We start from the raw sequence: 16,999 nt of genomic DNA on the forward strand, positions 1-16,999 counted from the left end.
TTATAACGGGGAAAACTTAAGATATTCAACGATTGGACCCAATTACACTAAAATTTATTCGTTCGATGACTTTCGTGTCACTTACAGCAGCTATAATTTTTAAATATTCAATTGTTAAACATATCCATTTAATTTTGATCAATGCAAATAAAGTTTTTTTTTTGCTGAAGTAAGAACAATAAGCGAAATATATGTGCAAATGGGATCCAAAATCTTGACTAAATACATTTCTTCCTTTCTATTAGTCTTATTAACACACTGTGATGTTTTTACTATGGCAAAAATGTATTAAGTATGTTTAAATTAATGCAGAATTTAGTTACCATACGTTATTTCTTGAGAGTATTACATTTCACATAATATGCAATAACATAAAAGTCTTGATTTGATAAATAAATTGAAAACAAAATATTTCTATAACATAAACTAACACTTAATGCAATTTTGCATGATAAAACAAATAAAACGAGAACACATAATTTTACACCAACTACATACAAATAGTAACTATAAATCAATTGCTAGAACAATAATATTTTGTCAATATGGTACAGCTATACCTAGTTTTCACTGCGTGTTTAATAATTATACTTAAGACATGATTAAAAGATAAGTTTACTTACTAGCTGCACTGCCGGTAAACTAAACATTAAGAAAAAGTAAGATACTTTATACTCAGGTCATAAATAAATTTAATGTCAATCATGTTGTTGGTCTTACATATTAAAATTTATATTGGTCATATGTTGGCAATAAATCATACTGCTCCTAAAAATATCTGACTGGTATTTATTACTTATTATTATTTGGAAATAAAGTTTCTCTTGCAAAACGTTAGTGAGTTAACACAGACAAACTGGAATATACATACGATTATTTAATTTAGAATATCAGGCAGTCAGTGCTTGTAACTAATATTTACAGAAACTTCATATTTGGTTCTCAATAACATCTGTACTTTAGTAATTTCAAATAATGTATCCAAGTAAAACCGCGTGACACATTCCTTAATGGTATATGTTAAAATATACATAGTTAAGTAAGAATGTTCACTGTCTCTGTTATAGGTTTAAAGGTCACTGCAGTCAACTTTTATTCTGGCTGTCGTTTTCTTAGCTTACATTATTTTAAACACTTAAAAGTAAAGATAATATAACTTACAACATGCACACTGTTGCCGAAACGTTCAAATATACATCGTCACTATTCATATTTTGAATTGAACACACACACATTCCAGCACCAAGAGTTTACACAGTCACCTCAGTTCCACAAATCACTTACAAATGGAGCATATAATAATAATCGCGATCACTAAACATTTGCACTCACAGGCCTAGAATTTTAGTAGCGTCTGTACCAATGTTAATTACAAATATCAAAAATGATCTGAACACTTTCTTGTCAAGAGAATAGTGTGTAAAGGTAATTTTGAATACCACAACGTGACGGTACTAGTATGAAACGGTGTAGTATGCTGAGTCCTATGCTACGTATAGTGTTCTTATTAGTATAGTGCGCTCGAGCGGGGCGACCAGCAAAGCATGCGGCATGGCATCCATGTTTAACAATGCAAACGTAGGCGAGGGTCAGTGGACGCTGCTCAAACCCCTTGGACGCTTGCACTGAGGCTGTACAATCTTTTGCGCTTTTGTCTCAAGTCTTTGATTTATTCGAAAATGATATCAAACTTGACCGGGCAGCTACATATAGGTAGAAACAGCGCAAACTGGACCGCCTTTCCTCTCTTCCTTTTTGGGGGGTAGCCAACAGCTGATCTCGTGGATAGGGCATTAGATCAATTAAGTATGGAGCCAAGGAACAGTCGTCCCAAGCGGCATTGCCTGAGATAAATGTGCATTCTGCTCCTAACATTTCTGCACTTACTTCTCCCACTAGTCTCAGAGCGCCTATGTGTGGTGACCGCGGTCGTAAACGCTTCATAACGCGGAGATAGAGGTCCTATGTTCAGTTGTAAACCAGCACAGTTTAGGGCTTCAGCTAAGGCTTCTGCGCCTTCGGCCGCGGCACCACGCAGTTGTCTGCCAGTTGATTCCGCATCGTCACGTTTTCTTTCCGAAGCTCGGTTAGCTCTTGGTTGAGCCTTAATATTTCTAGAACCAGCTTTTCGTGTTCTACTTCTAACTTTTCTAATCTGAAATAGGAAAATTCTATTGGTAAAATACAGTAGTTTAAGAAAAGAGGTCCTGAAAAAATTCTGAGTGTGATGACTTTCTCTTAGACAGAACCAGTTTCAAAACCGGCAACTCAAGAAAAATTAAGAACACTGTATAGATATTTCAATAAAATGCCACTTTTTTTAATATTTCTTAATTTTAGTGAGGGAATTGTGCATTCAGCAAAAATTTCCCATTAACTGATGTAAAATTATTTCAGTTTTTTTGCATGACATGGGAAAAATCAGAAAATTTAAAAATACTGTCTATCTCGTCCCTATATAATATTATTATTTGAATGACAAGAACACAGATGAACTATAGTCTGTCAAGCCATTTCCGTCAGTAAAAAAAAACGGGCAAAATTAAAAAAATGTAGGCATGAAGGGTTATTTTCCTTTTTCTACTGACAAAGTTGGCTTGAAGTCAGACATAAAAGTCTATGACGAGTTGTTCTGACCATATTCATGTAAATGTAGGCTGAAAGGGGCTTAGGTATTTTTTAAGAGTCCGCAGCAAGCTCGATTCTCCATACAACAAACGTAGTAACGCTCTCATTTTAAAACGACTAGCTAGATTCCTCTGAAACTCTGTACTTACAACAGGATAAGGTATATCTAGTTCTGTAATTAGTTTATGTAGCTTCAGATACCATAGTTAAATAAATATACAGCGAATATAAGCTTTTCATACAAAACCTTGTTTTTGCACTATTTAGTTTGTTTTATAAGCAGCCGGGCTAGCACATGATTAGCGCCACAGTATCTCGCCCGCGACATAGACTACCCGTCCCTGTTAAATTAATACGGTTAGAAAAAGACGGGTAGTCTATCTGGCGGGCGAGATACTGTCGCGAGATGCTAGGCCTACTGGAGCTATATAAACTAATTACAGGCATAGATATATCTCATGTCATTGTATGTGCAGTTTCATTACGATTACAGAAGGTGAAATTCGGCAGTACAAAACGTACAAGACGTCCACTGAGGCGCGAGGCTACAGCCCAATATCAGCCTTCGTGCATTCAGATAAGGTTCACGATGGCGCCCCGCGCACGGTAGGCGTGGCGTCCAAAGGGTCAATTATAGTTAGTCAAACCAAACTATCAGTAAATACGAACAAAAAAATCTATACTCATCCTTTTCTTTTGGGTGCTAGTACTAGTGTAAGACAAAGATAGTGTGATTCTCTCTGTCTATGTTTGAAATGAGACAGTCCTTTGACAAACTAATTACATGGAGCCATATTTTTTTTAAATGAACCTAAAATATTTAGATCACTACAGTTTCACTCACTATGTTTCGGACTCTTCGGGAGTCCTTCCTCAAACACGAGTGTCTCCCGAAAAGTACGAAACATGTCGCCAAAAGCGACTAAAAATAATAGCGAGTGAAACCGTAGTGATCTAAATATTTTGAAATATGTCTCACAGACAATATTATGTCTCACGATAGTTTAATTTTGAACCATTACCTCTTCTGCTTCTCCGTAAGGTCCGTGATGTGATCACAAGCCTTGGCCAGAATGCCGCCCTTGCTCGCTGTGTCGGGCAGACCTGAGTTGGGCACCAGGGCAGCCAGCTTTGTGATCCAATTGTTGATTTTGTCTCTCCGGCGCCTCTCTACCTCGTTGTGTGTTGCTCGCCTTTTGTCGTCTCGCTGAAAGTTTAGGATTAGATATTGTATTGACTCTTTCGCAAAACTGATTTGTAAATCGAATATGAATGGCTTTCTAAGACCTCTTCAAATAATCAAATCCTTGACAGACTATTATTGGGTTATATCGAAAATGTCATATCAACTTTACATGCAATCGCATATCTATAGCTTTCTAATACCAAAGATACATTGATTAAGATGTGTAAAATCCAAGACAATTTCGTGGTTCGAATTAGACAGCTAAACGAGATGGCGCTATATATGTATGGAGCCGCCATACATTTTGCGGTAACTCTGATTGTCAAAAGTTGCGCCATCTGATTTGGATGTCAAACTAAGGGGCACGTTTTTTTCTTAGACTACCTCTCTATTACAATCAATTATCTTTGCTAATACTAAGGCCCACAGCCCACAGAGCTAAATTGTGTCAACAAACGAACATGGCATCTATAATCTATATGTATCTAAAAGGTAAGAAAACAATGGCAAGAAGATAGCCTATAGTAGCTTTTTTATGATGGTAATATTGTCAAGTTATTTGACCGCATTTTTTACTTTTTAGGGTTCCGTACCCAAAGGGTAAAAACGGGACCCTATTACTAAGACTCCGTTGTCCGTCTGTCTGTCTGTCACCAGGCTGTATCTCATGAACCGTGATAGCTAGACAGTTGAAATTTTCATAGATGATGTATTTCTGTTGCCGCTATAACAACAAATACTAAAAAGTACGGAACCCTCGGTGCGCGAGTCCGACTCGCACTTGGCCGGTTCTTTACTTACTTTTTTAGCGGTAACTGCTTTTGCCTGTAGCCGTTCCGTGCGGATAGTTTTCTTTTGTGCTGTGCCAGTCCCAAACACCTCCACTGGGTTGCTTATTACAAAAAATTCGCCATCTGGAAGGACTGACAAAAAAGTATTTTTTTTAATTTGAACCCTTTTGTACAGTCAAGTGTAAATATATATGAGTGTAGACAACTTACTCAAAAATATGCCCTTATATATTTGTTCCTAATTCGCTGACATAAGAGCTATGGGACATATTTGAGATGATTTGTGCACCCATATTTTTACACTTTTTTTTATTTTATTTATTTAAATACCTATAGTAAATCTATTTTTTCATTGCTTTCTCAAACAATCTAAGCATAATAGCTAAATATTCTTCAAATATTTTTTCATGAGATGAAGAAAGGGGTCTAGACAAGACATGGAATATAGTTTTCAGAATAGTTCTGCCTAATACTCGTAAGTTAATATTGTCTTCGGTTACCGCGATAGTTACTCATGAAATAAAACTATGAAAACGGATTATATCGCGTATATTGAATTTATAATACATCCCGACGTTTCGAACTCTTTACAGCGTTCGTGGTCAACGGGTGACTGAGGAAAAATTACAAAGTGCAAAAATACCCACATACTAAAATAATGAACAATCATAGACTACAAACTTTAAGGCTGGTTGTACATGCAAAATCGGTTCATAAGGCTAGTTATACACTATAATTATTTTTCAAGTAAAGATATATATATATACGCGATAAAAACTATGCCGGCTCCAACCCTACACCACGGACCCGAGAAGATTTAATTCCCTCCTAAATTGTAGGAGGGTATCCCAATATGGGACCGGCAACAAACTCGGCGGGACACATCTTTTCAAAACATCAGAATGTCCAGCATCATCCAACACTAAGGTCTCACAGTCTATGTCTCGCTTGCTCCTTTATCAGGTGGACTACAGGATCCCAAGCTGGTGGTAGAGAAAAGCCATCTTCCCTATTAAAGTTTGGATATTTCTTAATCTCAATGGCCTCGCGCAGCATTCTGGGTATGTAACGCTTCTCCTTGGCAAGAACCAGAGGCTTATCAAACTTGATTGAGTGATTGGCTTTATCCATGACATGCTCACAGACAGCAGACCTAGGTCGACGGTGCTTGACATCAGCTATGTGTTCCTTCACCCGAGTGGAAATGCTCCGTTTCGTCTGCCCGACATATGATAGGCCACACTCACAGTCCAGCCTGTACACTCCTGCAGTCTGTAGAGGGGTATTGCATTTTACAGGCCTCAGGAATTGTGACATCTTCTTCATTGGCTTGAAATATGTTTTTATAGAAGCACGCTTCAAGATGTGGCTGATCCTGTCCGTGACCCCCCTGACAAAAGGCAGAATGGCAGGCATGCGCTCGACTGTGGGGATCTTAATGTGGGACCTCTGGTTGACCCGCGGTATCCTGAGCTCATTTGCCTGGAGCGCGCGCCTGGCATGCTGGAGCTCCGCGGCCAGATGCTGGTCATCACATATCCTCTGGGCTCTCTGAAACAAAGATTTGCCTACTGTAACAAGTTGACTGGGATGGTGATGCGATTTGCCATTTAAGTACCTATCAGTATGAGTAGGTTTCCTATACACAGTGCGACCTAGGGTGTTATCAGGATTTCTTTTTACCAATACATCTAAGAAGGGGAGAGAACAGTCTTTTTCCAACTCCATAGTAAATTTTATTTTGCTAAGGATGGAATTTAGGTGATCCAAGAAAGTTGAAACACTACTTTTTGGAAGTATAGTAAAAGTGTCATCTACGTATCTTTTAAATATCTTCGGTCGCACAGGAGCCAATGAGAGTGCCCTCTCCTCGAAGTCCTCCATAAAGATGTCAGCGACTACTGGAGACACCGGAGACCCCATGGCCACGCCGTCGACTTGAAGGTAGAATTCACCATTCCATAGCAAGTAGCCAGATGTAAGGCAATGTTCCAACAGCTTAGCATATTCCTCTGACATGTTCTGCTCACATAACCTCTTCTTGACAACTTCAATGCAGTCTTGTACCCTGAATTCATCATTCATTCATTTGTTCAATGCAGTTTTGTCCTGATAACACCCTAGGTCGCACTGTGTATAGGAAACCTACTCATACTGATAGGTACTTAAATGGCAAATCGCATCACCATCCCAGTCAACTTGTTACAGTAGGCAAATCTTTGTTTCAGAGAGCCCAGAAGATATGTGATGACCAGCATCTGGCCGCGGAGCTCCAGCATGCCAGGCGCGCGCTCCAGGCAAATGAGCTCAGGATACCGCGGGTCAACCAGAGGTCCCACATTAAGATCCCCACAGTCGAGCGCAGGCCTGCCATTCTGCCTTTTGTCAGGGGGGTCACGGACAGGATCAGCCACATCTTGAAGCGTGCTTCTATAAAAACATATTTCAAGCCAATGAAGAAGATGTCACAATTCCTGAGGCCTGTAAAATGCAATACCCCTCTACAGACTGCAGGAGTGTACAGGCTGGACTGTGAGTGTGGCCTATCATATGTCGGGCAGACGAAACGGAGCATTTCCACTCGGGTGAAGGAACACATAGCTGATGTCAAGCACCGTCGACCTAGGTCTGCTGTCTGTGAGCATGTCATGGATAAAGCCAATCACTCAATCAAGTTTGATAAGCCTCTGGTTCTTGCCAAGGAGAAGCGTTACATACCCAGAATGCTGCGCGAGGCCATTGAGATTAAGAAATATCCAAACTTTAATAGGGAAGATGGCTTTTCTCTACCACCAGCTTGGGATCCTGTAGTCCACCTGATAAAGGAGCAAGCGAGACATAGACTGTGAGACCTTAGTGTTGGATGATGCTGGACATTCTGATGTTTTGAAAAGATGTGTCCCGCCGAGTTTGTTGCCGGTCCCATATTGGGATACCCTCCTACAATTTAGGAGGGAATTAAATCTTCTCGGGTCCGTGGTGTAGGGTTGGAGCCGGCATAGTTTTTTTATCGCGTATATATATATATCTTTACTTGAAAAATAATTATAGTGTATAACTAGCCTTATGAACCGATTTTGCATGTACAACCAGCCTTAAAGTTTGTAGTCTATGATTGTTCATTATTTTAGTATGTGGGTATTTTTGCACTTTGTAATTTTTCCTCAGTCACCCGTTGACCACGAACGCTGTAAAGAGTTCGAAACGTCGGGATGTATTATAAATTCAATATACGCGATATAATCCGTTTTCATAGTTTTATTTCACTCGTAAGTTAGTTAAACCTTTCTGAATTTAGTAATTGATGAGATGCCACAGTATGTGAGACACAAGAAGATATCTTTACTTTCATGTATGTATTGCTGTGTCCCTGTCGTCAGTATAAAAAGCTCTTAAGATAGAAAATAAGTGACTTACCATGTGTTGGTGAATGGGCTGCTATGTTATTGGTGGACTCTTCAGTGGATGTCATTTGGACTAACTTGTATGTTACACCGCCAGCTGGAAAATATACTCTTATAATGCCTGCCATAATTCAGGACTAAATAGCCATACAACCATGATAGTATAGTTTTATTACACTAAGTTTAAATAATATCCTCCTAAGGCCCAGCCGTACAAGAAAAACATTCAAAATTTGTCAGGTGTGAAGCTATAGTGTAAGAAGTAGATTTGATTTTGTTTTGTTTGAAAACTGAATGAACACACAAATGCAACTCAGATCCAAATGTAAATGATTTAAACTTCTTCAAACTAAATAAGTACCATAGGTTCCTAACTAGTACAGTCACCTGCAATAATATGTTACTCTTCAACAAAAATATTTGTCAGATATTTTTGTGGCTTCCTTGTCACCTTTAAGAGCCCATCACTGTGTACACTAGCGCCACTGCTAAATAATTGTGATTATTCAAATTTAACGATAGATATTTAAAAAAGGAAGCCACTACTTCACTACTGTATTTTGTATTTAAGTACATCAAACTAGTTTTTATGTTGCTGGATTTGTCTATGAACTCAAAACAAAACCGGCGTTTTAACTTTGGATGCATAAATCTAGCAACGTTAAAACTAATAAAATGTTCTCAAAAGGTACTTAAATACAAAATACAGTAAGTAGTGGCCTCCTTTTTTAAATATCTATCGTGAAATTTAAAGGAGGCCGCTACGCCTCTTTTTTTAAGTATCTTTCGCTAAATTTAAATAATTACAATTATTTAGAAGTGATAGTGTGCACAGTGATGGGCTCTTAATTTGACAGGCAAAAGGGTAGGTAGTAAGTTTAAACCACCTTGGCGCTCACATTAAAACTCTAAGCTCACATTCTCTGATTCTAATTAGGAATAAACTGCAAATTGAGTCAAGGTAATGTCCAGCATCTTCAATGCTGTCAAATGGTGAGTTTAAAGATTGTAGTCAAAGAGAAAAGTATTGTCAAGAGACCATACATATCTCTAAATTGATAGTTAACCTTTTGGATGCCAATGACTGATATTATACGCACAGTAGCTTCAACGCCAAAGACCGATTAATCGGTCATAAACCACAGAGCAACATAGCATATGCATAAAGTTCAATTTTAGTATTGACACTTCGGTGAGGTGGAGTCTGGATAACAGCATTTGTGTTTGACACGGCATCGAAAAAGTTAATACATTGACCATTGACATTATTCCTTATCCTCTATACCACATACACTGACAGCTTGTCTACAGGTGGGGCACTTGTATGCTTAACTCTATTACTGTCAACAAGTGTTAACCTAATATGCATGCTTGCAGTCCTGCAAGATTGGGAGCCAGCTAACCATAATGTATTACTTTCTGTGTCTAATAAACATTTTACCTAACATCTTATCTATCTTTTTCACACTAGCAGATAGGCCTTCTGCATTTGCAGGACTGTAAGTAGGACCACAAGTAGGGCATGCACCTGGTACTTATTTATTTAATCGTATGGCGTATATACATAAACATTCTTTATAAAATTGGATAATAGTCTGAATAAGATAATTATAAGTCCACATTCAGGGTCCCGAGCCACGAGATTACGTCAGGTGTTAATTTAAACAGATCTTCCGGGGGGCCTGCAAATGAGTGCAGAGGGAAGCGCTGTATAATGTGCTTAACGGTTTGAACCTCTTCACCACAGTCGCAGAGAGCAGAGTCCCGCCAACCCCATTTATGACGAAAGTAGTTACAGCGTCCGTGACCTGTCCTCAGTCTGTTTACACGACACCAGAGTTTTCGAGGCAGGCCAAACCTGTCTGGTTTCGCTGTGGGATCTATGGCTTGTAGGGTAGTTCCAGCAGTAGCTTTGCTCCACTCGCTCTTCCAGCTCTGGTTGACGTCAAAACCACTTAGTTTTTGGGCTGTAACGCATGCTGGGTGGCGAGACTTAAGACGCTGGGGTGGGGGGTGGCAGAAGGGCTGGTGGCAAGGTAGAGACTGTTGCGCTTGTATTTTTGCCGCTTCTCTTTTTAGCGCTTGCAGTCTACGCAGATGCGGCGGAGCAATATGGCTGAGCACCGGGAGCCAATGAAGTGGCGTTGATTTAATTGTGCCTGACACGCATCGCATTGCTTCATTCAGCTTGGTGTCCACTTTCTGAACATGTGCGCTCTCTAGCCATACTGGAGCACAATATTCGGCCGCTGAGAAGACCAGTGCTGTAGCCGACGTACGTAGGCAATCAGCGGATGCGCCCCAAGTAGTGCCACAGAGTTTGTGGAGGATGTTGTTCCGCGAGGCAACCTTTAGAGCCACTTTATGGAGATGTTCTTTGTAGGTCAACATTCTATCCAGTGTCACTCCAAGGTACTTCGGATACGGGTTGTGCTTCAACAGATTTTCATTGAGAAATACAGCCGGTTGGTAGTTGGCAAACCGGTTGTTAAGGTGAAAACATGCCACTTCCGTCTTGCTTGCACTGGGTATTAAGCGCCATGCACTGAAGTACTTACTGAGTTTCACTAAATCTGACGGCAACACTTCCTCACCTGACCTGAAATCTTTACTCTGGTAAACAAGTGCTATATCATCCGCGTAAATGAATTTAGTGGACTCAGTAGATGGCAAGTCGTGAATATAAAGATTGAAAAGACTTGGAGCGAGGACAGAGCCCTGAGGTAGGCCGTTGTTCAGTCTTCTCTTGCGGCTTTTGGCATCACCAAGGTAGACCTCAAATTCTCTATCGCTAAGCATACTCATGATTATGTCTGCCATTTCTCTGCTTGGGATAGCCTTGAGAATCTTACAAATCAAGCCTTGGTTCCAGATACTGATGTTATATTACAAAACCAGGAATTTCCTGGCTTCGGCTATAGAAAATAAGTACCGGGAACATGCCTTAACCACAAGCACCATGTTCTAGAATATTTGAACTATTTTCATTTCCAGTAGTTATAGTGTAATCTTTATAAACAATCAGTCGGAAGGTAGCATGAATTGAAATTGAGTGCTAGAAAAAAGGAGTGCTGGGTTCTGTTTTGTTAGTATTTTTTGCCCAAGACCTGGGGGATTAACATGCATTTTAGAATTGTTATTTAACTATTTGTTATCAATTCCCAAACTTACATAAATCTCTGAAGTTATATGTAGTGGCGTCCACGTTGGAATCGAATAATGACTGAGCCACTAATTGAGACCGATCCTCAGCACTCCCTGAAATTCAAGCATAATTCAATTTATACTTAATTCAATAAAACCCAAACATATTACACTCTCCTGATAATTTAATTGTATTTACCATAGGTAAACAAACCGCCTAACAAAGTTACAAAAACAACTGATGTTTGAAAGGTTATCATTATCACTCACCGAAAGATCCCTCGTCTACCATGCCCATAAGTTCACCGTCTCCACTGCAAACAAAAGGCGGTAAATAAAATTACAATCACTTGTTATCGAACTCAAAGAATAGAATGCGTCGTTTGCCAAGTTGCGAATAATCTGTGACCTTCGATAGCATTATTTTTAACGTGATAATTATGTAATGCACTTCACACTGAACCACATTTTTACACAAATTGCACTTTACCTGTTTTCGAGAGAATTGTCATGCATATCAATGTCAATTTCCACTTTGGCCATTGCGCGTAATTATTTTTGAATTTTCTCAACTTGATCACGGGGACAAAATAATAGGGTCATGTGACGAAGTCATAGACACCTTATGTTTAAATGTCATAATTGTCATAGACAAGATTTAACGTTTCCGGAACCGGAGATGTTTCAACGATTTGTTTTTATTTAGTAGGGCATAAAATCACGTTTGATAAAAATAGCCAACCTAAGGATAAACGTTTTAGGGCAGTCATGTATTCACTACACTATAGCAAATGTATTATGGTATATGTAACACACCATCGCACCGCACCAAGGAGAAAGAGATATCGCTTTGTCGCTCTTACTTATGGATGCGTCGCACAATGACCTTGGTGCGGTGCGACGTCCGGTGTGTTACGGCCTTTATACATATTGCCGAATGCCGTTGACATTGACATCGAATTGACATTGCATTGAACAAGATGGAATCTTTAATGGAAAGTGAAATAAGCTGAAAAAGTATAAAAGATATACAAAATTTTAATTAAGTGTATTCGAGCGAGCTATTTTTTTTATTTCACGTGTTTGAAAGTTCGAAACTTTCACGACCTACCTATGTAAATAGTGTTTTTGTTATCCGCTAGATGGCTCTTGATGACTGAAGTTATAAGAATAAGAATAAGAATATCCGAAACCTAACCAGTGACTGATAATCTAAACGACGAAGGGAGGCTAATGTTTTTTAAGGTTCCGTACACAAAGGGTAAAAACGGGACCCTATTACTATTACCATAGAATAACTGATACTAGAGCGTTACTGTCATAGTAAATTTTGTAACCCCAGTAAATTCACTGCCATCTGTCGACACACTTTGAAACTAAAAATGAAGATTTATAAAAATACGATAGAATGTATTTAAATATAGATAAATGATTTTTTTTATTTGCATTAATTATTTTTATGATTTTGACCCATGTTCTTTCACTGATATGCGTTAAAATTGTTAAATAACAGACGAAACCGTCAACGCCATCTATACGACTGTAGGCCAAAACTAGTAGCGCCCTCTGAACGAGAATCAAATTTTCTTGATTTTCGAGGCACGTTTTTTCCTTAGACTGTATCCATCTATTACGGAGTTATTTCTATCTTTGCTATTACTAAGACTCCACTGACGTCCGTCTGTCTGTCTGTCACCAGGCTGTATCTCATGAACCGTGATAGCTAGCTACAGTTGAAATTTTCACAGATTATGTAAGTATTTCTGTTACCGCTATAGATTTAAATTTATTTATATCATAATATTAAATTACAATATAAATTATTAATATAAATATAACAAAAAATACTAAAAAGTACGAAACCCTCGGTGGGCGAGTCCGACTCGCACTTGTCTGGTTTGTTACGGTTAGCGACTAGGTAGTTATGGTAGTGGGTTGGTAGTGGGTAGCTAATTATCAAATGTTTTAAATGTTCTAATTAGTTTAAGAAGTTATTGCTTATATTGCTTAATCTTGGGAAACCTACTGGTTCTATGGGCACATATGTACACGTACCTGATTAAAAAACTGTAGTTTTAAATTAAAAGTTAAGTCCAATGTCTCTATTAATCATATTATGGCATGGCAGGCGCGGTTTGGAAACCCAATTACTGGATGGATTTGAGATCGGCCAGAGCATCCATCATAATTACCGGATGATTGGCTGCGGCAATTAGCTTTCTACGTAGGCATAAAAAATTTAACATACTTACACTATAGTTTTGGCTAGTATATAATATATCGAACGAATTTCGTGCACTTTTTATCTACTTAAACTAAAAAAAAAGGAAATGTCAATTATCATTGTTTTTTTTACAGTTATTTACGTGTGCACTCACTCAGTCGTTTTTGCAACGAATTCAAGACTTAATTTAATCTCACCAAAGACTAGACAGTATTAAATGACCTATGTTCTTAGTCTGTCCGTAAGGACGAATAAAAAAACACATACAATTCAAAAACTATTAGTGCAGTGCTACCCCCAATGTTTCCTAAAAGTAGATTACTTTTAGATCAGCTGGTGATGGCTACTGGTTTGTTTGTAGGTATGCTTCAATTGAGATTAGATATAATTATCCTAATTTCGAAAGTTTTAATCCATTCATGACCAAAAATATTATTATTTTATCTGTATTATTTTCCGTTACATTACATAATTTACATTAGATATATAAATAAATTATTCCTTTTCTAATGAAAGCCTTCTCGGCGCCTGTAAATTATTTAATGGCAATGTCTATTTACTAACAAAATTAGAGTACAATTAGCCATCTCTACTTAAGTAACTTGGCCAGTGTTTGGATAGCTAAGTTTTAATTTGTCCAATTTGTTATTCTGCAGGACTCGTTCAAATCCAGCTTTGGAAACTTTTGTAAACAAGGCCAGGACGTGCCCGAAAACTTAACTAAGGTCTAACGTAAGTAAATAATTAAATTATTTTGAAAATTGTTCCGCTGAAATTGAAAATTGGGAGACTGAGGAAATTAAATATTGGTATTTGGGACCTGTTAACCTTGTATAGTTGGTCAAACCAAGTTGTCAGTAAATAAGAACAAAAAAAACTATACTCATCCTTTTCTTTTGGGTGCTAGTACTAGTGTAAGACAAAGATAGTATGATTCTCTCTGTCTATGTTTGAAATGAGACAGTCCTTAATCATTATATCGTACTTTTATAAATCTACATTTTTAGTTTTAAAGTGTGTCGATAGATGGCAGTGAATTTGGTGTGGTTACAAAATTTACTATGACAGTACCGCTCTATCATATTATATCCTCTTTGGTGATAGTACAAAGATAGTATGATTCTCTCTGTCTATGTTTGAAATGAGACAGTCCTTTGCATAGACCTAGCATTACATAGACCAGCTATACGCGTGCGCCCGTAAGGGATAGACATAGATGACGTCATAAACGTGGGGATACCATATTGGTAAAAATCACCCCAATATTTGATATCACGTTGGGGCGATTACCCTGGAGGCAAAGTTAGCTTGTTTGACGGTATTAAAAAATTGTTAAATAAAATGTCAATGGGCCGTTCTTTTTAGGCGTATAAACAATGAAATACCGAGGTATAATTCGCGCAGGTGGTACAAAACTAAACATGTTTAGTAAATAAAACGTAAAATAAAATGTATTATGGGTTTTAATTTAAAGAAATCACAAATCGCAATCACACCAATTAATGTACACCACATTTAATCTTAACAACATTTGTTTATTTATTTTTTTGGAATTAGAAGTACGAAAAAACTTCGAGGTCAAAATTACCCATAAAATTATGATATTTTCATCTGGTATCCCTAACATGATTGTTATGCAGCTAAATTAAAAAGAAGTTTAAAGATGGCTGACCTCAGACTCCTACCTACCTACGTAATTTGGGCGGATAATTTTACAAATAATGTTTTGTTAATTTGCGTAAATAATTGTGATATTTTTATTGAAATCGTTTGATTCTACATTGCTTTGAGTGTAACGTAATTTTACGATGTTGTTCTCATATATTGCGTTAAGAGGAAGGTGTAAAATACCGTACTTACGTGTGAAAGGTTATGATCTCATATTTTTGCTCAGAGCGGCTATTACAGCCGATTACAGAACAATTCACCAGTATTTTATCAAGGTTCAAGCATTCAAAACGCTAACCATCACTATATTTCATAAGGGAAAGCACAATTTCATACAAAACAACGATAATTAAACAAGCAACGAACAAACATGACATGTCACGTACTTATTTGTTTGCCACAACCTCGGTTGTGGCAGCGGTGGAAAAGTGAAACTATGACAAGGACAAACAATAACAGCGCTTTCTCTGCTACTCCTATTGAAAGATACATAAGACTATCCCGTTCGGTCATTTTCCCCCACCCCTCATGACCGATCCAGTTATACTAGATTCGTGGTCCTTTGACAAACTATAGGTATATACTTACTTAATATTTTCGGTACCTACCTACAAAATTAGAACCTTTACCTTATGATACGGGAAAAAATCTGTAAAAATATTTATGCAAATGCTGCTGCTAGCTATAGCAGGTTAAACAAGTTTGTCAGTAGAAAAAGGCGCGAAAGTCAAATTTTCTATGGGGCGCTAACTCATCGTCTACATTTTTTAAATTTGTCGCTCTTTTCTACTGTCAAAAATGCCTTGACAGAGTACACTAGTACTAGCACCCAAAAGAAGAGTATGAGTAAGCATTGTTTTTTTTGTTCTCATTTACTGACAATTTAATTTGACCAACTATAGTAGGAATTCCAATAATTCCTTAATGGAGGTCGCTGTCGCTTTGGTGGCTTTTGTAACAATAGGAAAAATCTTCTGTGCTGTTGTACATACATGGAATTTACCACACAATTAAAATTCATTAGAAGTTAAAATTGAGGAATCCTAACTTCCAATATATTTTTTTACCTGCAGAATTCATAATAATATGCTACGTTTCCACAAAACTATAGCGCGCTTAAAACATTTTATCAACCTATTTACACTGATAATATCTGCACAAAAGACTATAAAGAGATTGAGAGAGCTCAATGAGCGCAAACTGGCACTATTGTGCAGCAGGCCACAGCGCAGATAAGCTTTGTCAATAGGGATGTTGACAATTTTTTTAGAACTGTTTTCATTTTATAGGTAGACACGTAATTATTGCAAAATTTTTTTTAATATTTATTCAAAAATCGACTAATTAGTTTAGTGTAAGTTTTTAAATTTTGCGCAAAAATGCTCCAAGCTGTCACGTGATCTGGATGACGTAACGATGTGATAAACAAACTGCTGTCAGTGCCAGGTTTGACAACTTGTCTGTTCGTGTTTCTCACACCGTGACGTCTAGTGATGCTGGGCATTTTAAATACTGTTAATTATTTTTAATTAATTTATTACGCATATTTACACTTACAAAATATGAATATCAGCATTCTAATATTCCCTGCTATGGCAAAAACATAACATTTTATATATTCGCTATTCATATATGTTAACATAGAATAGGGATTCTCTGTCATTTCAGGATATCTTCATGAAACAAAATCGGTGAAATGAAAATGACTGGTTGCTTCGTGGACGGAGTTCGCAGCGACGGAGCCGTGGAGCTGTGGGTAAGTACTTACGTACCTATTTTATTGTCGATCCTCCAAAATGTTCAGTTAAATGCTGAAAACTATTGTCTAAATGAAACCGTGCTATATTAGTATTTTAGCTTACCCACGGCATATTTTCAGTCTGAACTAGGATATACATACCAAACCTAACCTATTAACCCACAACGTAAAATAAATAAAAATCATCATGGAGTT

The 16,999-nt window shown here is 37.7% G+C and overlaps 1 protein-coding gene across 2 annotated transcripts; it reads right to left on the reverse strand.

Annotated features, from left to right (window-relative positions):
• Nucleotides 1-340: 340 nt before the first annotated feature.
• On the reverse strand, nucleotides 341-11,770 carry LOC134748029 (upstream stimulatory factor 2). 2 transcript variants are annotated; one of them, XM_063682747.1, is made up of 7 exons: nucleotides 11,644-11,770; nucleotides 11,424-11,467; nucleotides 11,181-11,267; nucleotides 8,023-8,106; nucleotides 4,616-4,737; nucleotides 3,651-3,835; nucleotides 341-2,155 (listed from the first exon to the last, which is right to left on the reverse strand). In XM_063682747.1, exons 1-7 carry the CDS (start codon nucleotides 11,694-11,696, stop codon nucleotides 2,002-2,004), a joined length of 729 nt encoding a protein of 242 aa, XP_063538817.1. In that variant the 5' UTR covers nucleotides 11,697-11,770; the 3' UTR covers nucleotides 341-2,001. The 2 variants fall into 2 exon arrangements, with proteins under 2 accessions (XP_063538817.1, XP_063538818.1); XM_063682748.1 differs by lacking the exon at nucleotides 8,023-8,106 and having other exon boundaries at nucleotides 11,644-11,763.
• Nucleotides 11,771-16,999: the final 5,229 nt, after the last annotated feature.

Source organism: Cydia strobilella, chromosome 15, assembly GCF_947568885.1.
Source record: "Cydia strobilella chromosome 15, ilCydStro3.1, whole genome shotgun sequence".
Lineage (NCBI taxonomy): Eukaryota > Metazoa > Arthropoda > Insecta > Lepidoptera > Tortricidae > Cydia > Cydia strobilella.

Bases quoted from the DNA above. Each gene is read 5' to 3' on its own strand.
- LOC134748029 (XM_063682747.1), bottom strand. From the start codon at position 11,696: ATGGCCAAAGTGGAAATTGACATTGATATGCATGACAATTCTCTCGAA. The intron at 11,468-11,643 runs GTAAAGTGCAAT...TTTTGTTTGCAG, and splicing joins GACAATTCTCTCGAAAACAG to TGGAGACGGTGAACTTATGG. The intron at 3,836-4,615 runs GTAAGTAAAGAA...CTAAACTTTCAG, and splicing joins AAGCAGTTACCGCTAAAAAA to CGAGACGACAAAAGGCGAGC.